The sequence below is a fragment of the Hypanus sabinus genome, chromosome 6 (genome assembly GCF_030144855.1).
Source record: "Hypanus sabinus isolate sHypSab1 chromosome 6, sHypSab1.hap1, whole genome shotgun sequence".
Lineage (NCBI taxonomy): Eukaryota > Metazoa > Chordata > Chondrichthyes > Myliobatiformes > Dasyatidae > Hypanus > Hypanus sabinus.
In genome coordinates this window covers 140290342-140313970 of record NC_082711.1, presented here as the reverse complement: position 1 = coordinate 140313970, position 23629 = coordinate 140290342, and the positions used below count along the sequence as shown (strand labels likewise).

Here is a 23629-nt window from a genome sequence, read left to right as displayed (position 1 = left end):
AATGTTGCACCAATGACTACACTGGTACTTAATAATCACAACAGATTGAGGGAAGTTTCCTGAGGACTTGGCTTATCTGTTGTCAGTGTGCTAATGGGACACGAGGTTTGTTCCCCGTTCTATGCTGCCTCAGAATCATACCCCGACAAAATCTGCAACTTCAGGTAAAGCAGAAAGAAAAATGGCCTACACAATTTTTGAAATGCCATCTTAATGACACATTTTCCCAACACTTATCTTTAACATATCTTGTTTCTGGATGCCCATTGTGTCACATTTAATTTTAGATATCGATCGTATTATTTTTAGTTCTTAATCGCTTTTGTTATACCAAGCGTAATGCCTGTCTCACCTAAGTGTGACAATTTCTTGCTGAATAGTGCTATGAAATACATTAAAACATGCTTCAGTCTTCCCTCATCCTCCATGCCTCCCAACACTGTAATATCATTAACCTCAGTCTCTCAGCTACATCAGAATTTCTTCAGTCATTTAATCTCAATTATTACTCCCCTGATTAATTCATGTCATTCATTCCAGTGTCTGCTTGCTTAGAAATCCAACATCATTTAATTATTTGGCTTTGGTATTACTTAATCTATTTAATTTTATAAAGATTCATATGGTTACTGAATCCCTCGTCTCCAATTTTATTTAGCTAATCCTCCAATAATAATATTTATCTGAGTCAAGAGATTTAACACTAACCACTTAGTGATAGAAATTCCTACAATTACAATCCATACTTGTCATGATTTATGATTATAGTTTATTTCAAAATTTCATCTTTTATCACATACATATATTTACAATGCTAATTCCTTTGTAAACTGCAATATTCTTGCAGCTTCCTTATCAGGAGCAGATCCGAGGACAATACTGAAGACACTTTAATTGCAATTACTTCGTGTACTGATGAGGCTACACCTGCAGTGTGCGCAGGTTTGCTCTCAGTACAATGAACATTCACCAGATTGGTCCCGGGACGGTAGTTTTTAAGTATAAGGAGACTAGATTTGTATACTTTAAAGCTTATAAGAATGAGAGGAAATTCCCACAAAACTTACAAAATTCTTCCAGAGCTCAACTGGGTGAATATAGGGTGGAGGTTTCTTCTGCCTGAAGAACTGGAACTCACTGTCTCAGAATAAGGGACAGGCCAACGAGTACTGAGATGACCAGAAATTTCTCGAGGAACAGAGTGATGAATCTTTGGAATTTTTTTTTACTCTGGAAGGTGGAAGAGGTGGACAATAATCTCATTCAAAACAAGAAAGTCACAGTGAGGTAGAAAGACAATGTTTCAGGGGAAAGAATAGTGAGGGGCAATAAATACTAATTAGGGATGTGGATTGTGTTAATGTTGTAACGTAGCTGCAGACTAAGCCGAGAATAAGAGACATGGAATGAAGTTTCGGGAACTTCATTACATTACTGTATGTACTCATTGCTGTGACAGAAAACTGGATTTACTGCTGGACTTGTGGATAATCATTTTATGCTGTAATCAAGACCTACTCAACCAAGGCTTTTTTTGTAACCACCATTGTTATCTATCTTTTTCAATTTTTTTATTATTATTATTAATATCAACAAAATAAAATTGATACATAATGGGATTACAAACATACACATTTCAACTGAACATGAAAGAATACATAAGCAATGGTTACAGTATAAATGAGTATTCAAAAATCATGGACGATACAATTTACAAATAAACAAGGCAAACCTAGGTATATCATAATATATTAAAAAAAAACAGAAAAAAGAAAAAGAAAAAAAAATATGCAAAAAACTAATCTAATAATCTAATAACTAATAAGGAAAAAAAACAAAAAAAGAAAAAATGTAAAAAAAGGGCTGTTTATAATATCTCACAAAAATACAAAATCATCAGTGTCGTCAACTCCGATCCTCTCAACATACATAAAATCGAAACTGGAAAAACAAATAGGCTTGGAACAGGGTCATGTTATATCATATGAAAATATTGAATAAATGGTCTCCATATCTTTTCAAATTTAATAGAAGTATCAAATACAACACTTCTAATTTTTTCTAAATTTAGACATAACGTAGTTTGAGAAAACCAATGAAATATGGTAGGAGGATTAATTTCTTTCCAATTCAACAAAATAGATCTTCTAGCCATTAATGAAAGAAATGCAATCATTCAACAAGCGGAAGAGGATAAATGGAGTGAGTCCATCATTGGTAAACCAAAAATTGCAGTAATAGGATGAGGTTGTAAATCAATGTTCAATACCATAGAAATAATATCAAAAATGTCTTTCCAATATTTCTTCAAAAGCGGACACGACCAGAACATATGAGTTAAAGACGCCATCTCAGAATGACATCTGTCACAAATAGGATTTATATAGGAATAAAAATGAGCCAATTTATCCTTGGACATATGAGCCCTATGCACAACCTTAAACTGTATTAATGAATGTTTAGCACATATAGATGATGTATTAACTAATTGAAGAATTTTATCCCAATTCTCAATAGGGATAGTAAGGTTAAGTTCTCTTTCCCAATCATTTTTAATCTTATAGATGGGCTCTGAATGTATCTTCATAATTATATTGTAAAGTTTTGATATTAGCCCTTTCTGAAAAGGGTTCAGTTCAAACAAATTCTCCAAAATACCTTAAGACACAAAATTTGGAAAAGTAGGAAGTACAGTATTTAAGAAATTCCTAATCTGTAAATATGTAAAAAAATGAAATCTAGGCAAATTATATTTATTAGATAATTGTTCAAAAGACATAAAACAATTATCCAAAAATAAATCGGAAGATCGTAGTAATCCTTTAGTCTTCCAAGCTGAATAAGCTTGGTCTATAATAGAAGGATAAAAAAAGCAATCGGATACAATAGGAATTTTTAAAACAAACAGAGTCAACCCAAGAAATTTCCGAAATTGAAACCATATACGTAAAGTATGTGTAACTAACAGATTGTCAATTTGTTTCTGCAATTTAGAAAGAGCAAAGGGAAGAGAAGACCCTAAAATAGAACCCAATGAAAATCCTTGTACAGATTTAGTTTCCAGATTTACCCAATGAAGGCTAAAAGATATATCCCAATCCTTTAACCAACATATCAAATATCGGATATTAACTGCCCAATAATAAAATCTAAAATTAGGCAATGCCAATCCACCTTCCTTCCTTGCCTTCTGTAAATATTTTTTTACCTAATCTAGGACTTTTATTCTGCCATATATATGAGGAAATTTTTGAATCAACATTAGCAAAAAAGGATTTCAGAATAAAAATTGGTACCGCTTGAAATATGTATAAAAACCTGGGTAAAATAACCATCTTAATAGCATTAATCCAACCTATCAGGGATAAAGGTGCTGGTGACCACTTAGTAAACAAACATTTAATCTGATCGATTAAGGGTAAAAAATTAACCTTAAATAAGTCCTTATAGTTTTTTGTGATTTTAATCCCGAAGTAATTAAAAGAGTCATTAACTAATTTAAAAGGTAAATTTCCATAAACTGGAACTTGTCTATTTAAAGGAAACAATTCATTCTTATTAAGATTTAATTTATACCCGGAAAAATCACTAAATTGAGCCAACAATGATATAACTGCAGGAATGGATTTCTCAGGATCAGAAATAAATAATAATAAATCATCTGCATATAATGATAGCTTATGTATATCTGTCCCACGATTAATGCCAAAAATGTTCTGTGATTCTCTGATAGCAATTGCCAAGGGTTCTAAAGCAATATCAAATAATAATGGACTAAGAGGACAGCCTTGTCTAGTACCCCGAAATAAACGAAAAAAGGGAGATCTTTGATTGTTAGTAAGCACCGAGGCTACTGGAGTATGATATATCAGTTTAATCCAGGAAATGAATGTCGGACTAAAATTAAACTTCTCAAGCACATTAAATAAGTATGGCCATTCAACTCTATCAAATGCTTTCTCCGCATCTAATGAAATGACACATTCTGAAGTGCTATGTGAAGGAGTATAAACAATATTCAACAATCTCCTAACATTGAAAAAAGAATAGCGATTTTTAATAAAACTGGTTTGATCTTCCGAAATAATTTGGGGTAATACCTTCTCCAGCCTGGATGCCAGTAACTTGGAAAAAGATCCTGGAATCTACATTCAATAAAGATATTGGTCTATAGGATGCACAGTCAGTAGGGTCTTTATCTTTCTTCAATATTCAATTATTCACAGCCCCGGCCTCAGTCTCCAGGATGCAGTGTGGTGGTCAATTGCTGCTTGTTCTTTCTTCCAGCCAATAAAAGCCTGTATCTCGCCTCACGTCTCCGAGCATTATTGATGGTGCATCACCTCAACAGGCTCTTAGATAGGCACAGAATGGGGGGGGGGGGGGGGATAGACTATCAGCATGCAGAAGGGATTTGTGTAGCTGGACATCATTAGCTTAGCTCAGGACAACGTTGAGGCCAGTACTTGTCTATGTTCCAGATCCTTTTTTAAGAGCTTAAAGGATTTTGCACATTTTGGCCATCAGATGGCGCTTGAATTGCAGAAGTAACTGGGAAATTTCTCACCGAGTCTATTTCAATTCTATAAAAACAAAATGCTCCAAGCAGTTATTCTGATTAGCCACGAGTGCTCACATTATTTTTACATACCAAATTTAAGTGCTTGAGAGTACAAAGCATGCAAGAGAAGAAAGTGCCAGTGATGCTCTCCCATCTGAATTCAAAATTCAGCAAGCTACATGCCCAGTCTAGCAGTCATTCCGACGCCAAAGATTGTAATCTGCTACAAATCCACCCCCAAACCGGGCACTAAATCACCTAGTCCAACACCCAGCTCATTCTGATCAAATTTCAGTTCAAGGACTTCTGCTTCCCTTCAACCATTTGATGCCTGAACAAACCTGCACGACCCTATTCACAGCCACACTACAACCACTTCGACCACTTTGTATTATGATGGGATCTTTTATTTTTGTTGCTTCTAATTCTGTACTTTCTTGCAAAATTAACATACAATTTATGTTTAATATGTGGAAACTACACTCACTTGCCCCAACACCGAAATGTTCCTTTGACCAATGATCTCACTTTAAGGACGACCTTATTATCATACGTTCTTGTTATTTATTTCTACTTATTTATATTTGCATTTGCAGAGTTTGTTGTCTTCTGAACTCTGGTTGTTCTTTCATTGATCTTGTTAGTGTTATTATCCTGCAGATTTGCTGATTATGCCCCCAGGAAAATGAATCTCGGGGTTGTACATGGTGACACATACGTACTTCGATAATAAAATTTACTTTGAACTTTGGATGTTGAGTTATTTGAAGCTATGTGCCCGTGATGGTGCTGCAAGTCGATTTGTCATTACATCTGTTCAGACATGTACCGATGTGAATGAAAGTCAACTTCAACATCCAATCCAGTTAAACTTCCAAGTTCAGTTTCCTTCCTAGTGATTTCAATTCTCCAATCAATCACAAATATTTATTAGAAAGAATTTTGTGAAATTTCACTGATTTAAATTTATATCCATTTCGTGTACTAGGATTGGAGTAGGCACTAGTGCCCATTTAAATCAGTTTTAACAAGCATTCAAAAATGCTGGCTTGAGTAGTTATGGTTTCACAAGCTTCAGGTTCAGATATATCCCAGAAGAATGCTAATGGCTCCGGTTATACTGTGACACTCAGGTGAATGAATGTCTGCTATTTGAGAGGCTGCAGGAGGCTAATCATCATTCAGTCAAATCCCTACTGTGCAGAAAAAGTGAGGCAATGGTAACTACACCTTCCTGAAAACTCAGAATGAAATAATGTATTTAAGATGATGGGGATTATACTTTTATCTGATCCATAGCTGAATGAAGATGTTAAGTTAATAACAAGGAGCAAACCTTTGTGAATTAACCCCTTGTGAACTGAATCAGGCAGTATCAGTGGAAAGAGAAGCAGTTAACGTCTCATTTCCAGGACTCTTCAACTGGAACAAACACTGAAGGATCCCAGGTCTGAGAGATCAAAGATGTCTCCTAACCTGCTAAGTGTCTCCAACATTTTCTACTTTTATTTCCAGCGTCTGCAGTTAAAAATTTAAACAATATGATTAGCTGTTTCTGATAATTGACCAAATTAAGATTTAATCACATTTCTTGACTTATGCTTAAGAGATGGTGCTAAGAATTCAAAGTGTCAGGAGGTGAGACACTGTCTGCATGATAGCCAGCCTCTGACTTGCTTTTGTTGCCAACTATTTCTGGCTGGTCCACTTGAGCTCCTGGTCAATAATGACTACCAGGTTGTGGATGGTGAGGACTTAAAGGGAATGCAGAGAATTGTGAACTCGGTCAACTCCATCATGGGCACCAGCTTCTGTAGCATCCAGGACATCTTCAAGGCGCAATCTGAGGTACAGAAGCCTGAAGGCACATACTCAATGATTCAGAAACAGCCCTCTGCCATCGGATTTCTGAATGGACATTGAACAGTTGGAGGAGTTCCCCTTGATGGCATTGGCTTTATCAGTGTGAGTAGTGTTCCTTAATGCCACTCTCTGTTAAGTGTTGCCTAGACTTCAAGGGCAGTCACTCTCACCTGCCCAGTGGAATTCAATTCTTTCATTTATATTTAGACTAAGGCTGAAATTATATTGGGAGCTAAATAGATCTGGAAATCCCCAATCTGGACAAAAGCAGGCAGGTTATTGATGAGTAAATGCTGCCCCATAGCACAAGACATAGTGTTTTGTTATTATCCTAATGATTGAGGGTAGATTGATTGGGCAGTAATTATTAGTCTGATGGGTTCTGTCCTGCTTTTTGCAAAGAGGGCTTGCCTGGGCAATCTGCCACATGGTTGGCAAAATGCCAGTGCTGTGACTATATTGGAAGAGCTTGATAAGAGGCCCTGAAGTCCTGGTCTTCATTGCCACTGATGACAAGTGGCACACATTAATAATCCATTCACCAATATGTTAATACATCAATTTAAAAATTCACGTTTGGGTGGGCTTGAACTGATTATTTTAATCCCTCTTTATTGCAACTGCAGAAAGTTAATTTTTGCTCAGTCTTGTTTTTTGATATCCTCATTTGGTTTATTTCACTGGAAACTAAATTTGACCCAGTAGCTTTTAATCACAAGGAGCTTTGTCTTGCCAGACAGATTACAAAGACCTTCAGCTAATTTAGTGATAAGTACACATCTTGCATTGCAGATGTTTATGGAGGCTGCAGAGAATAAAATTATAACAAATTTATCGTTAGTAATGGGGAAGTCTTCTGCTGAGCCACAGACCAAATCAAAAAGTCCCATCTATCCTTCAAACCCGCTGAAAGATCTTTTCCTTTAAGTAAGTCCTGTGACTCCACAATCTCGAAGCTCCTTTTGCTTTTCCACAACTCAACAGACCACCTCCAGTTCCTTAGTTTGAGCAGCAATTGCTGCTAAATCATTCTATGGTGAATGTTCCCATTAAGGCAAGGGACAGAAATACCTTGACCAATATGGGCTCATTCATCAAACACTTGAGCTCAGTGATCAATCTCATCATTTATCTACCAGCGATTTGGCTGACTTCAACTGATCACACCAGTTTGCCACCTCCAGTAAAGAACAAACTCAACAAGTTTTGGCCGCACATCTCCTCTATTTGGGCAGCCAGTCGGACAGTTATTATCTTTTTAAAAAAAGCCAATGCATCCTTACAGAAGATTCAAGAAATTTACATGTAAATTAAAATGCAAGGGAATTTTTGAAAAATACACCAAGTAACAGCAATTAAATTAAACCCAGTTCAGTAGATTGCCAGTTTTTTTTCTCTTTGATCCAATCATTTTGCTTTATCTCTCATTGCCATTACAGGAATTCACTTCTTTTCCTGATAATAACTCCTTCCACAGTCTCTCTCTGATTAAATAGAGTTTCCAGCACTGCAGCGCAGGATACCCATCTCGTTATTTTCCATTCTACTTTCAAAACCGTCTGAAGGATCTTTTCCTTTAAGTCTTGTGGCTCCACTCTTTAAGCTCCTTTTACTTTTATCTGTTCACTGCTCAGCTGTATCGAGTCGCACAGAAACATTATCCTACTCCAGGATCCCCATTAAATAAACTACTATTACTTGTTCCCAACTGATCATAATAATGTTTCCTGTCACACTGAACAGGATGCCGGATATATTGTGGTTGAGCGAATCAGAGATAAAAGGAATGAGCAAGTTTGACAAAAACTTCTGCTAGTTCAGAGCTTCAGAAAAAAGTCCTTGCTTCCCATACAGTATCACCTGCTGATTAATTCCCCATGTTCAATTTATGAAGCTAGCTGCTTTTGCCATTTTTACTTTAGAGATTAAAACTCAAGTTTCCTCCAAAAGCTATAGCCCAGTCTGTGCTAAGCGGCTCCAAAAGGAACAGCTGAGGAACAGCCTCAGCTGGACTTGGGCTTGTGGATACACATGGTGAAAGACAGATGTCTGCGATGAACTGGTGTTCTGCCAGAGATGCACCTGATTATCTCCTGTGATGATGGATGTTGAGCACAGTGGTGAAGGTCAGAAATGAGAACCAGGCGGCGGATGCACTCTGCATCCGCAAGGGATGGTCTCCAAATAGCAACCACTTACAGATGAAAAAATAATTCCTGAGCTTTACCTTACTTAATAGTTTTAATTTGTTACTATTAAAAACGCTTAAAACCTTATAAATCCTCGCAGACTGAAACTATTTCATTTCATTATCACGGCTCTCCACATCTAGAACTCTAAGTGCAGGAGGATGGGGGTAACAGGTGCTTTTGCAGGCGGGGCTGGGTGCAGGAAAACCTTTGCTTTACACTAGAATTTAATGTATGCATAAACAAAATACCTTAATATAGGTACCCCTACTTTCAAATCTCTTACTACCTTTTCTTTCAGTTAGTCTTGACGAAGGGTCTCAGACAAAATGTCCACAGTGCTTCTTGCTATAGATGCTGCCTGGCCTGCTGCGTTCCACCAGCATTTTGTGTGTGTTACCTTAATAAAGTGTTTGTCTTTAAAGAAATGTAAATATCAATAGATGAGGCAGCCCTATATTACTACCTAATATTGGAGTATAAAAGTTGCATTGTTTGCTGTGTAACCAAAACTATGTAGTCAGCTTTGAACTTGCTATTTGCTAGAGAATGAACTCTTAAGAATGTAAAAGACAATGGTGTGTTAATGAGAGGTAGCTAACAGATGTAGATTATGTAGTCTGAGTTTGCTACTTGTTATGCATGTATCCAATTTAGTTTGCTGTGTAACCAAAACTATGCAGTCAGCTTTGAGTTTGCTATTTGCTATGCATGTATCCAATTTAGTAGGAGAATGAAATCTTAAGAATGTAGAAGACAATGGTGTGTTAATGAGAGGTAGCTAAGAGATGTAGATTAGAACATGATTAAGTCAATGGGTAGAAACAATAGTGGCAGATGTACTTGTGATACGCCACTGCAGACCGATTGGATATGCTAACGCAACTAAACCAGGAGATTGCTATAAAAAAATGCTATGTACAAGGATCGGTGGGCAATCAGCGACTAGCTCAATGACTGTCTCAGCAAATTAAAGTTTAATACCTCTTGAAGAATCTTCTGCGTCTCCTGGTCGTTGTGGGGCATGAGAAACCATGACACTAATAGCCAATAAATATGTTTAAATGTTGTATCTGATTGGTTCAGAGACCTTGCAGTGCTCAGTCCTTACTGTAAAATCAAAAATTACTACCTAATTGAACTCTTCCTCATAACTTTCTTTTAATCAAACAAAAACATTGCCAACAAAAAGCACAATTATACAGATGAACACTTAATTGATGTGGCTAAAGACAAGTAGGTCAAAACAATAAAAGTCAAACCTATGGAAATGAGAAGTAAAAGGCTTCAAAACCTCGGGAAATGAGTATACCTTGCAAGAGACGGAACCACATTCCATGCGGGGAGCTAGTCTCACGATAACTACTGAAGAAGATTTGTATCTAGAACATTGCAAAGCACTTTACAACAATAATTCCATGTGATTGTACTATGGGAATATGGCAATGTAACCTTTTTGTACTCAGCAAGCCCCCACTGACACCACAATGAACAGGTAACTTGCTTTAGAAATGTCAATGATGGGGAAACACTGGGATCTGGATACAACCACCACACACAAAATACTGGTGGGACATGGCAGGCCAGGCAGCATCCATAAGAAGTAGTACAGTCGACGTTTTGGGCCAAGGCCCTTCGTCAGGACTAACTGGAAGAAGAGATACTAAGAGATTTGAAAGTGGGAGGGGGAGATCTGAAATGATAGAAGACAGGAGAGGGAGGGATTAAGCCAAGAGCTGGAAAGTTGATTGGCAAAAGAGATACAGAGCTGGAGACGGGAAAGGATCTTGGGATGGGAGGCCTAGGGAGAAAGAAAGGGGGAGGGGAGCACCAGAGGGAGATGGAGAACAGGCAAGGAGTGATTGTGAGAGGGACAGAGAGAGAAAAGGAGGAGGAGGATAGGAAGATAGATAGATAAATAAATTAAGGGATGGGGGTAAGAAGGGGAGGGGGGAATTAACAGAAGTGAGACAAATCAATCTTCATGCCATCGGGTTGGAGGCGACCCAGATCTAATATAAGGTGTTGTTCCTCCGACCTGAGCGTGGCTTCATCTTGACAGTAGAGGAGGCCATGGATAGACATATCAGAATGGGAATGGGACGTGGAATTAAAATGTGTGGCCACTGGGAGATCCTGCTTTCTCTGGCGGACAGACTGTAAGTGTTCAGCAAAACGGTCTCCCAGTCTGCGTCGGGTCTCACCAATATATAAAAGGAGCACCGGACGCAGTACACCACACCAGCCGACTCACAGGTGAAGTGTCGCCTCACCTGGAAGGACTGTCTGGGGCTCTGAATGGTGGTGAGGGAGGAAGTGTAAGGGCAGGTGTAGCACTTGTTCCGCTTACAAGGATAAGTGCCAGGAGGGAGATCGGTGGGAAGGGATGGGGGGGGGGACGAATGGACAACGGGGTTGCGTAGGGAGTGATCCCTGCGGAAAGCAGAAAGGGGGGAGGAAGGAAAGATGTGCTTGGTAGTGGGATCCCGTTGGAGGTAGCGGAAGTTACGGAGAATTATATGTTGGACTCAGAGGCTGGTGGGGTGGTAGGTGAGGACAAGGGGAACCCTATCCCGAGTGGGGTGGTGGGCGGATGGGGTGAGGGCAGATGTTCGGGAAATGGGAGAGATATGTTTGAGAGCAGAGTTGATGGTAGAGGAAGGAAAGCCCCTTTGCTTAAAAAAGGAAGACATCTCCTTTGTCCCGGAATGAAAAGCCTCATCCTGAGAGCAGATGCGGCAGAGATGGAGGAATTGTGAGAAGGGGATAGCCTTTCTGCAAGAGTGGGAAGAGGAATAGTCCAGGTATCTGTGAGAGTCCATAGGCTTATAGTAGACATAGTAGAAAGATCAAGAAAGGGGAGGGAGGTGTCGGAAATGGACCAAGTAAAGTTGAGGGCAGGGTGAAAGTTGGAGGCAAAGTTAATGAAGTCAACGAGCTCAGCATGCGTGCAGGAAGCAGCGCCAATGCAGTCGTCAATGTAGCGAAGGAAAAGTGGGGGACGGATACCCGTATAGACTTGGAACATGGACTGTTCCACAAAGCCAACAAAAAGGCAGGCATAGCTGGGACCCTACAGGTCCCCATGGCTACACCTTTGGTTTGGAGGAAGTGGAAGGAGCCAAAGGAGAAATTATTAAGAGTAACAACTAATTCCACTAGACAGAGGAGAGTGGTGGTACAGGGTAGCTGGTTAGGTCTGGAATCCAAAAAGAAGCGGATGGCTTTGAGACCTTCTTGGTGGGGGATGGAGGTATATAGGGACTGGACATGCATGGTTAAAATAAGGTGGTGGGGGCCAAGGAACTTAAAATAATTGAAAAAATTCAAAGCGTGAGAAGTGTCATAAACAAAGGTGGGAAGGGAATGAACAAGGGGGGATAAAACAGTGTAGAGGTATGCAGAAATGAGTTTGGTAGGGCAGGAGCAAGCTGAGACAATGGGTCTACCTGGACAGGCATTTTGGTGGATCTCGGGTAGAAGGTAGAAACGGGAAGTGCGAGGTGTGGGAACAATGAGGTTGGTGGCAGAGGATGGGAGGTCTCCAGAGCTGATAAGGTTGGTGATGGTGTGGGAGACAATCTCCTTAGTAGGGTCATGATCAAGGGGTAAATAAGAGGAGGTATCAGCAAGTTGTCGCTGTGCCTCGGCCAGGTAGAGGTCACTCCTTGCCTGCTCACCATCTCCCTCTGGTGCTCCCCTCCCCCTTTCTTTCTCCCTAGGCCTCCCATCCCATGATCCTCTTCCTTCTCCAGCTGTGTATCCCTTTTGCCAATCAACTTTTGAGCTCTTAGCTTCATCCCTTCCCCTCCTGCCTTATCCTATCATTTCGGATCTCCCCCTCCCCCTCCCACTATTAAATCTCTTATTATCTCTTCTTTCAGTTAGTCCTGACGAAGGGTTTCAGCCTGAAACGTCAACTGTGCTTCTTCCTATAGATGCTGCCTGGCCTGCTGCATTCCACCAGCATTTTGTGTGTGTTGTTTGAATTTCCAGCATCTGCAGGTTTCCTCATATCTGGATACAACTCCTAACTTTTCCCCGGAAGTTTATCATGGTATCCTTTATGTCCATCTGTGAGAGCTGAAGGGACTGATATTAAATGTCTCTTCTGAAAGTTGTCATCTCCAACACTCCTGCAATGCTCTGTGATCTGAGACGCCTCCACTCAGATCTCTGGAGTGTGACTTGAACCCACAAACTTCTGACTCAGGTGAGATACCTGCCAACTGAGTCACAGCTTCCAAATGTAAAGACAAGACAGTCTGCAGACTCTGGAAACCTTGAGCAACACACAAACAACACTGGAAGAATTCAGTATCTATTGAGGGAAATAACCAGTTGACATTTTGAGCTGAGACTTGTCATCAGCTCTGCTGAGTTCCTGTGTTGCTCCAAATGTAAAGGTTGCTACAAGTAATCATTGAAAGATACGAGGATTTAGCACTGATTATGGAGGATTATGGAGGACACTGATTCTAAATAAGGGTTACCCTTGACTACACAACATAATTTATCCTCAGAATCTGATAAAACTATGAGAGAAAAATACTGGTCAATCATTTACATCAGTTGGGGCTCAATGTCAACAATCTCCTGCCTCCCCATTACATAAATTCACCCCCCCACCACCACTTCAGTGCATTTGGCTCAGAGTCACAAAGTTGCAAACTCACACCCCACTCCAGAGATGCGTGTGCACGATTCAACTGAACAAACCCTATAATAATGGGTACTACAAAGCCACAGGCTTTGCCTTAAATATTAAAATAAGGATGTAGCTAACTTCACAGATGGAATAAAACTTTCTGCGCACCATTCAATGCAAAGTGGTAGCTCTCCCAGTACTGAAACCATTAATTAAAATGTCATTTTTGCAACAACTAACTGTCTCATTTTCTACACTGCAACAGTAATTGCTCTTAAAAAGCACTTTGGGGAACCCAAACTTTATAAATGATGCAATATAAATGTAAGATGCTTTCTATATTGGTGGTCAAATACGCACTCAGTGGACTCAATAACCTTAATTACCCACAAAGCAGCCAATATCCAATAGAGGATTTGCAACCATGATGAGTCAGAACAACCTAAAAGCCATAAGGCAAAAGCACAGTCATTATTAGTAAGTTTTCAGATGACATCGAAATAAGTAGGATGATTGCCAGTGAAGATGGTTATCAGGATTTGAAAAGTGATCTTTATCAGCTGGGTAAGAGAAGATGAGGAATGGCAAATGCAAGGTGTTGCACTATGAGTGTTGGAGATTTACAGATGATGGTAGAGCCTGGGGAGTATTGTAGCCCAGAGGAACCACAGTTCTCTGAAAGTGGTGTTGCAGGTAGACAGAGTGGAGCAGAAGGCTTTTACCATGCTGACCTTCCCACATCAGGGCATCGAGTACAGACATTGGGCTGTTCTGCTGCAGCTGTACAAGATGTAGCCGAGGCTGCTTTTGGTCCTCCTTCATAGAAAGATATTACTAAACTGGAAGGCATGCAGAGGAGATTTACGAGGATATTACCAGAACTCAAGGACCAAGTTATGTTGAGACAGGTTGGGATATTTTTCCGATGGAGTGAAAAAGAACGAGGGGTAATCTCATACAGGTGTAAAAAATAATGAGACACATACTACAGATTGTGTGAATGCATACAGTCTTTACCCCAGGTTGGAGAATCAAGACCTCAAAGGCAGAGGTTTAAAATAAGAAGGGAGAAATTTCATAGGAACCAGATGGGTAACTTTTTCATCCAAACAATAGTCAGTATATGAAGTGATTGAGGCAGGTATTTTAATAACATTTAAAAGATACTTTGACAGGTGAATAGACACAGAAAGTTTAGGTTCTAAACTTTTGAAGGAAATGGGCCAAACCAGCTGAGATGGGAACCTTGGTCAGCATGGACCGGTTGGGCAGAAAGGACTGTTTTCACGAGGAAGGATGTTCAATGGGAGAACTGGGGTGGAGAAAGAACACTGGAGAGACTCAGAGATTAATACAGGGTCCTTCACAACCTCAGAATTTCCCAAGAAGCTCAACATCAAGGGAAAACTTTTGATGGCTAGCCACTGCTAGAAACGTACCATCTGATCAATTCACGAACAGATAATCTGTTTGACTGCTGTTAACTGAGGGATAAAGGTCAACTAGGATTGGATGTATCTCACTTTGTTCCTCTTCTTTTTTGGAAGAGTGATGCGATGTTTTTTGTGTCCATCTAGGAGAGCACTCCCACAGCACTGGATGAATGTGGCAGCAGAGATATTTAAGGGTATGTAGAAAGCAATTACTTGACTAGTTGGAGTGATATAGAGTAGGTTAAGAGTAAGCACCAAATCTTTCAATTGTGACAAGAAGCACATTGGAATGCATACACACGTCAAGTAATGCCAGTCCTGAGTTTGAGAGATTTTAAGGAACATGAGAAGAAGACAGCTTTAGAGAATTGATCCCAGATTGGTCATAATCTGAGAGTGAGGAAAGACCCGAGGTTTGATTGATTTAAACACCGAGCCGAATTGGAAAGGTTGGGTATGGACCAGTAGGACAGAGTCCAGGCCCCAGAGTATATTGAAGCAATAAGTCCTGGGTCCAAGAACAAGGAACGTCCCACTGTTTGGACAATTTACCCAGATTGAAAAGGTCAGGGTATCGGAACTGGAAGTGAGGGATGGGCTGGTTCTGGTCACTGATCTGCAATATTTACTTGGCTCGGCTCTGCTTTGCACTGAACTGAGGCTGCGGCAAGCTCCAGGTGCAGTGACACCTGGATTTGTGTCTGTGGACTCTCTTTCATACAACTTCTGTTCTGAATGCTGTTTGCTTATATTTAATGTTTGCACGGTTTGTCATTTTTTCCTCTGGGTCTTTTTTTAATGGGTTCTTCTGGGTTTCTTTGTTTTGTGGCTGTTTCTAAGGAGACAAATCTCAAGGTTGTATAATGTATACACACTTTGATAATAAATGTACTTTGAACTTTGATTCTACTCAATCGCAAAACACACTCAAAGGACCAAATGACCCTCCATCTGTTCTTAATTCTCTGCAGTGGACAATCTTCACACCCACAGTCAAAAGCGCTATCAGCATAGCTGTATTTGTCAATGGACATATGATTGCACACAGCTACAACAGCTCCAGTCTTTGACATTTCACTTTCAGCAGGCTTTTGAAGGGGACCCACCTTTCGGAGCAAATCTGCATGGTTCTGAACCAGCTCAGTGTACTTTTCTTTCAATTTTGTGTATCTTTGTTCATTGGCTTGAGCTTTTCCTGGAAATGAAAAGGAAAAAAAACCTCAATCATCCCATCTGAAATTTGTCACCTGGGTTAGTAGCTCTGAAGCATTAAACTGTCTAAATTTCATCAACTAAGCAGGCTCTCAGTGGGCAAAATCTAGCAAGGTATCAGGTTCAGTCTGCGCTGTAAACTGAACTATTTGATCTCAGATAGGTAGGTGCCACTAACTGGATCACCTTAGTAACAAGAGGCACGGGTCACCGATCAACATTTCTAATTCATGGCCCCCCTGGAAAATGTGGGAGTGTAAATGTCAGGAGAGGGACTCGGGACACAATACAGCAGGAGAAGCCTCTCATGGACTAATAGCCCACTTACACGGTAAAGGTTATTTTCTATTGAGAGACCAACTGCTTTCAGAAATGGAAGATTTAAAAAAATCATTAATTAATTCTGCAGTACTTTGAATACTGTGGAATCCTTCCTCCAACTTTTGGATCCCAATAAAAATAATAAAATAAGATATGGGCAGAGTACAGGGTGATCATCACTGGTGCAAACCCTCACCTTAAAGGGTAAAGAGTCAACTTGAAGGTGGCTTCTGAACCCATTTGGTTAAGATATCACATGAAAACACAGTGATCGGTTAAGACCATCACTAAGTTCATTTTTGACAGTATTTTCATTCTATTTAGAGGCATAACAGCAAAATAAAACCACCACACAACACATGCGTAACCAGGTCTGCTACTCTCTGATGTGAATCCGGAACTTACGTTCGATCTCCGTCAGGCTCTTCTGGGCTTTCTCCGTGTCGTCTTGCTTCTTCTTCACCTCCTCGAGTTCGGCCTTCACAAACTCGTTCTCATCCAAAGCCTGCTGCTTCAGGTGCCGTTGCTCAGCGAGCTCAGCCTCCAGCTCACTGATCCGGCCCCTCAGCTGAGAGATCAGCCGCTTGCTCTGAAGTGAGAAGACCACGACATTAAACATGCAAAACAAGATAGACCCAAAGACAGAGCAGGGAAGTTGTGAACTGCTGACAGAAATACTACAAAATGTCAAAGGATAGTCTAATTTTTTCAATATTAAAATCCTACCTTTACTTCAAAATGCAATGCTTTAAGAAGCTGATGTTCATCATTAAGGACCCTCACCACTTACACAAATCTCTGTCACCCACCCTAATAGGAGATATAGTATCGCACACTCTCTCTCTCTGGGACTTCCATGTACTGATTCAGGAAACTTTCCTGAACATATTTAACAATCTTTTTCCCATCCAGCCCTTTCACAGTCAATACGTGGAAAGTTAAAATCACCACCATCATAACCTAACCTAACGTTTCTTCAAACAGTCAGTGATCTCTGCAAATTTGCTCCTCTAAATCCCGCGGACTGTTAGGCAGTCTGTAATATAATCTTGATAACGTGGTCACACCTTACTTACTCCTCACTTCTACCTATAAAGCCTCATTAGATGAGCTCTCCAGCCTGTCCTGACCAAGCACTGCCATGACATTTTCCCTGACGAGTAATGCCACACCTTTCTCTTTAATCCCTCCTTTTCTATCATGTCTAAAACTGAACCCTGGAATATTGAACTGCCAGTCCTACCCTTCCTGCAACCAAGTCTCACTAATGGCTGCAATGTCGTAACTCCATGTGCTGATCCATGCCCTAAACTCATCCACCTTTCTTACAATACTCCTTGTACTGAAATATTGACACAAATCAGAACATTATTCCCACTGTGTTCAACCTTTCAATTTGTGTCTTTGTATGCAGGCTTAACAACATCCCCCTGAAACTCTAGTATGATCCCCCCCAACAAACAAAACCTCCTGAGATGATATTAGTACCCTTCCTGTTAAGGTGCAAAGCGCCCAGCCTGTACTTGTCCCACATTCCCTAGAAGAGAGCCCAGTGTTCCAAGAATCTGAAACCCTCCCTCCTGCACCATTTCCTTAGCCAGGTGTTATGATTTTCCTAATTCCTATGGTAACCACCCTGGAGTTCCTGTCCTTTGTCTTAGCACGAAGTCCCTGACTCCCTTTGCAGGATTTCAACAGCCATACCTCCCCGTATCATTAATGACCTCTGGCTGCTCACCCTCCCACTCAGGAAAGTGGCGGACACAATCCGAGTTGTCCCTGTCCCTGGCGCCCGGGAGGCAACATACCATCTGAGAATCTCGTTCTCATCCAAAGAAATGCCTTCTTGTTTCCCTAACCAACAAATCCCCTGTCACTGCAGCTCACCTCTTCTCCTCACTTCCCTCTGAGCCACAGAGTCAGACTCTCTACCAGAGACCTGACAATTGTGGCATTCCTCTGTCAGCTCATCTCCCCAACAGTATCCAGAGTAGCATACCTGCTGTTGAGGGAACTGCCACAGGGGAACTCTGCACTAGCTGCCTATCCCCTTTCAACCCTCCTGACAGTCACCCAGTTATCTGTGTCCTGCAACTTGGGTGTAACCATCTCCCTGTATGTCCAGTCTATCACCCTCCCAGCTTCCGAATAATGTGGAGTTCATCCAGTTCCAACTCCAGCTCCTGAACACAGTCTGCTAGAAGCTACAGCTGGATGCACTTCCTGCAGGTGTAGTTCTCAGGGACACTGGAGGTCACCCTGCCTTCCCACATTCCACGAGAGGAACATTCCATTATCCTGCCCGGCATCCCACTGCAATAACAAAGAATAAATATCAAAAAAAAAATCCAGCGACGGCCTATGCCTCTCCTCACCAAAGCCTCGATTCTCCACTCTAACACTAGCCCACTTACACAACGACCACTCCACTTAAACCTAGCTTCTCTCTATTGGATCTTGCCAAGTGCCTAATTGTGCACAATCCCATGTCTCTTTGGTAACTATGGCACGCAAAATGTGCCAAATGTCAACATTCGCTTCTTTTAAGCTCTTTCTTCCTCAACGTAATCCAATGTCTCCTCAGGAACTGTGGCAAGCCAAACATGCTAGGGGACACCACACGCTTGTTTTAAACTCATTTTCTCTCTCCTGAATCCAAATCCAATGTCTCCTCGGGAACTGTGGCAAGCAATATGTGCCAACATCACTCGCTCTTTTAAACTCTCTCTCTCCCCCGAGTCCAATGTCTCCTCAGGAACTGTGGCGTACAAAATGCATATCAAAAATATTCTCAAACCCTCGGGCTTGGTTGACCTACAGCAAGGTCAGGTTTAGGGTCCATTTTATTTTTATACCAGCGTGTACAATATACAAGAGAGCCTCAAATACAAACCCACCCATGAGCCTGAGAAGCAACAGGTGCTTCCGCCTATATCTGAGAAGTGGACTTGTGATCTCTGCAATGATGTTTGCTCACCAGGCTGGCCTAACACAACAATGCCCAACACCACCAACCAACAGTGTGTTGTGTTTCCGTATTAAGATGTTGAACAACTTCCCTCACTGGCTTGATTTCAATGGTTAATAGGTCAACTAAAATTGCAGGCAAAGTAGTTTCAAAACTAATTGATGACTATTATTTCCACAATATTTTCCGCCTTCAGGCTCAAATGCTTTGTCCAGACCCTGCCCACATGTAAACAGATTAACCTTATAATTATACTACTGGAAGCTTTCCACAGTCTCAGTCAACACAGTATGAAAACAGCATTAGACCCTAATGACATCATTGCAATAACAGTCAAATTATCTGATTACTGCGGTTTCCAGGAACCATAGCCACCGATGTTCAAGAATTCATTAGGACTTGAAGGAAAATAACAACTCCTGAAGTAGACTTAAGCCAGCTCCTGGTTCACATAAACTTACAGCACAATTTTAATTTAATCTTTAATTAGACCAAGCTGACAATGAGAGTAGCAGTTTGGGCAAATGGGGGGGCAGCATACCAGATGCATCAAGCGTGAAGTTAAATAGGCAGGCAGGAGCAGAGTTTCTGCAGCCAAGATTGGCAATCATCAACCCTCCAACCAGGCTGCATTTTCAAATCAAAAATCAAATCAAGTTTAATTATCATTCAGCCATACATGGATACAGCCAAATAGCATTCCTATGGGGCTAAGGTGCAAAACGTATACAGTTCATTCAAAAGAGCGCACACAAAAGTCACGCAAAAAAAACACATATATAGTCCCAGACTGTGAGCAACATGTCCTGCAAATTGATGTTACAGTTCCCAGCAATCCAGTCGGTATTCCACCGATCAAACACTGGAGGACAGCACTGACGGGAGAAGTCAGCCCCAATTGAGCACGGATGCCACGCTACACCACCTCCGGCATCTCCTCACCTGGACTGCAGCATCAGCATGGCTTAAGGCCTAGACCTCCTCCAACCAAGGATCCACAGCTCCCTCTCTGCCTTTCTGGCCACCAAATGAGGGAAACAGGCTTGTGGCATCTTACATTATCAGTGTCCAACAGGGTCTTGCAATTACAAGAGAAAGGCCCAAGACAAACCCACAGTTTCAATGCACGCTGACTTGGCGCACCAACTCCAGTGCTTCTGGAGTAGCAGCCAACAACACAGTCTTCACCCAGGTCAGCTCCTCTGAACTCAATCCGGCTCCTTCTCAGACCTGCCAGCTGGCTATTCCGATCAATGAGTAGCTCAAGGATGCGGCAGACCTGCTGTACCGGAAGTTCTTGGAGTCCAGTATAGTCTTGCAATCATAAAAAAAGACACATTTAACTAAGAAAAAAAACACCTATGGCTGGCCCCCGAGAGGCTGCTGCCTCTGAACGTGTCGCCACCTTATTGGAAGGTTCTTTCACTGGAAGTCCAGCTCCCAGCTCATCAGAAAGGGTCAATGAAGTGTGAGGCAAATGGTTAGATGCAATGGCAACAGCAGCTTTGGTAGCTGGTCAGGAGCTGAGCCAAGGCCCACTGGCCAAAGCTGCACATGGAAACAACCGAAAATATTTCAACTACTTTAACAAAATCTGTGAAGAAATTTTACTTCCTTTCTCCAGAAGCTGATGCCTCCCATTCATTTCAGTGGCCTAGATGCATTTGTGCTGGTTAAACTGGCTCTGTTTCAGAGGGCAGGGAGATGGACATCATTTGCTGCTGACATCAGACTCTATAGCGAGTTCACCAGTGTAGCAGAAGTGTCCCCTGCTAGCACTCTACTGCTCAGAGTCAGCACTACTTGGCTATAACCTATTTACTGCTGGCCGATCCATACACCTCATGCTTTATGAAGAGTTATGCCTTTGTTCATCATGGCTGTGTGATGAAATTTGAGCAAAATCAGCTCCCCATTTTTTCCTTTCATCAATAGCGATGTCGGTTCATAATCTCATAGATGAAGTTATTCTTTAATATAAGTTTCTTGAAAATGCTGCAAAGAATAACATTCTTTGTTTTCAAAGAATAACATTCCAACCATTCAATACTCCAGAGCTGTCAGTAACATTCCAAAATGGTCTCCTTACTATTCCTTCAGTATGCCCACAGCAAAACAAGATTTCTTATCCAGTGGGATTCCGGATGCGGATTCTCCAGTGCTCAGAACCAGCAATAGAATGGAGATAACTAAAAGAACAGAATACAAGTCAAAGGAAACAGGGTCTGAAAGATACGTGCTCTGCCAGGTTGCCCTTCAGCATTATCTGCTCTGTGCTGCTATTCCCAGGCCTAGGAACCGTCATCTGAAGATTGGAGACATCCAGGTTTTTCACCTCAGAACTGAGGAGGCTAGAGGAGATTTGTTAAAGGTGTTTAGGGTCCAAAAGGGTTTGATAAGAGCAAATAAGCAAACACTTGCATTCATAGAAAGACAGGTACAGAACACCTAATTAACTATTCAAAACAAAACAAGGGACGGGGGAAATTTTAATTTCCTTTTATCCACTGCAATGCACAGTCTGGAAGGGTGGAAGACAAATTTGAACAGGGAATAGGACAAATTCTTAGAATTTGCAGGATTAGAAAGCGAAAGCAGGTCTTAAAACTAAATGTATTCTTCTAAAAAGCCACTAGAAGAATAATTCTTACTTCACTGTCTGGTTCTATGCCCAAATAATTTTAGTGGTCAGTGTGATTTGTTGGCAATGATGGTTTCTGTGACAGTTGTTAAAAGGCAGTGACTCAGTTCCCTCAGTTGGCACCAGACAAGCTGCCATTGTTATCACTTATTCACTGTAAAGAGTCTGAAAAAAGTCAGCTTAGTTGTCACCATTATTTCAAGTGGGTGAGCCTCTTTACATTCAGAATATTGATTTGAGGTTAAGGAAAAAAGACAGGACTAAAATGTAAAGGCACCAACTTTAGTAACCATGGCACTAATGACTCTGACCAGGCCATCAGGAAACTTATTCAGCAACAATTTGCACTTGCACCCCACTGAGTTTCACACAGATATCCAACAGACTTCAGGACAGAGAAAATACCAGGAGGGTGAGCAAAAGCTTATTAAAGCAAGAGGGCTAGGCAATCAAAAAGGAGAGCTTATGAGTTTTAAGGAAGGACCTAGGTGATTACAATAATGAACTGTACAAATCTTACACACTGTGGTAAACGGCAAGTTCATGGGGAGCTTAGGGCCGGAGGAAAGTTACCAGGAATTGGGGACTGACTTCCATCAGTATTAGGTGATCTGCTGATATGTTGAAGGTTGAAAAGCCAGGGAGTTGTAAAGTAGAATCGAGAAGTGAGAAATGCTTGGATGAGCATTCTAGCAGCAATTGTATTGAGGCAATGACAGAACTGGATGAAGGTGTGACAGAGAAATACTGCCGTCTTTGTGATGTCAACTTCAGGGCTGAATAAAATGCTCGAGCTGACAACAACCTGAAATAACCAGGCAAGTGTCCCAACTCGGGTTTTTGCGGTGATCAGAGATATTCCCTATTACGCCACCCACCCTCATGGCAACTTCAAACTAACTTGTTATCTCATTCTGCTGAACATTAACTTTCGTTTCTCTTTCCACACTCGTGGCCTCACTTGCTGAATGTTTCTAGAATCTTCTGTCTTTACTTCAGACAGCTTGAAAAGGCTCAGGAGTGCAAATGCACACGGACCATGATCCTCGTAAATGTCGAAATACAGGTGGCCCCCGTTTGTCAAACGTTCGCTTTACAACACCTCACTGTTACGAAAGACCTACATTAGTTACCTGTTTTTGCTAACAGAAGGTGTTTTCACTGTTATGAACAAAGGCAGCGCACCCCAAGCAGCCAAGCTCCTCCCCCGGAACTGCACTCTAGCCACCATTGCTTAAACACGTGCCTGTGAGCATCTGTGCTTTATGTCGATTTATTTTGTGCATCTGTTAGCAAGATGAGTTCTCAGGTATCAGAAAAGCCTAAAAGAGCTCATTAGGGTGTTACGCTTAGTGTAAAACTAGCCTTAATTAAGTGTTTCTATCGTGGTGAACGAAGTAAGGACATTGTCCACACGTTGAACTTGCCTGCGTCCACCATTCGCACTATTTATACACAGAGAAAGAATCTTGAAAGCTGCTTATGTTACTGTTGGTTCTGCTCGTAGCAAAGTGGACTCTCTCAGTTGGCATCCAGTAATGGATAAAATGGCAAGTCTATTGCTTCAGTGGATTGATGGGTGTACAAAGCGTGGTGTTCCGTTATCTTTTTAATAAGCTGAAACAGAAAGCACTGGATGATGGTGATGAAAGTGTTGCGAAAGTGGAATTTAAAGGTAGTCATGGGTGGTTTGATCGGTTTTTGAGGCGAGGGCAGCTTCATAGCTTGAAGGTTAATGGAGAGAGTGCTTCAGCTGATAGTGAAGCTGCCAGAAGAACTGAAGAAAATAATTA

The 23629-nt window shown here is 41.2% G+C and overlaps 1 protein-coding gene across 4 annotated transcripts in view; it reads right to left on the bottom strand.

Moving 5' to 3' along the window:
• The window catches only part of hip1 (huntingtin interacting protein 1), a 353299-nt gene that overhangs the window by 47235 nt on the left and 282435 nt on the right, over positions 1 to 23629 (bottom strand). For all 4 annotated transcript variants that reach the window (XM_059973084.1, XM_059973085.1, XM_059973083.1 and 1 more), the window contains 2 exons: positions 16633 to 16816; positions 15801 to 15889 (listed from right to left, as the gene is read on the bottom strand). In XM_059973084.1, the coding sequence (XP_059829067.1) occupies positions 15801 to 15889; positions 16633 to 16816 (273 nt within the window). The remainder of the gene's footprint in view (positions 1 to 15800; positions 15890 to 16632; positions 16817 to 23629) is intronic.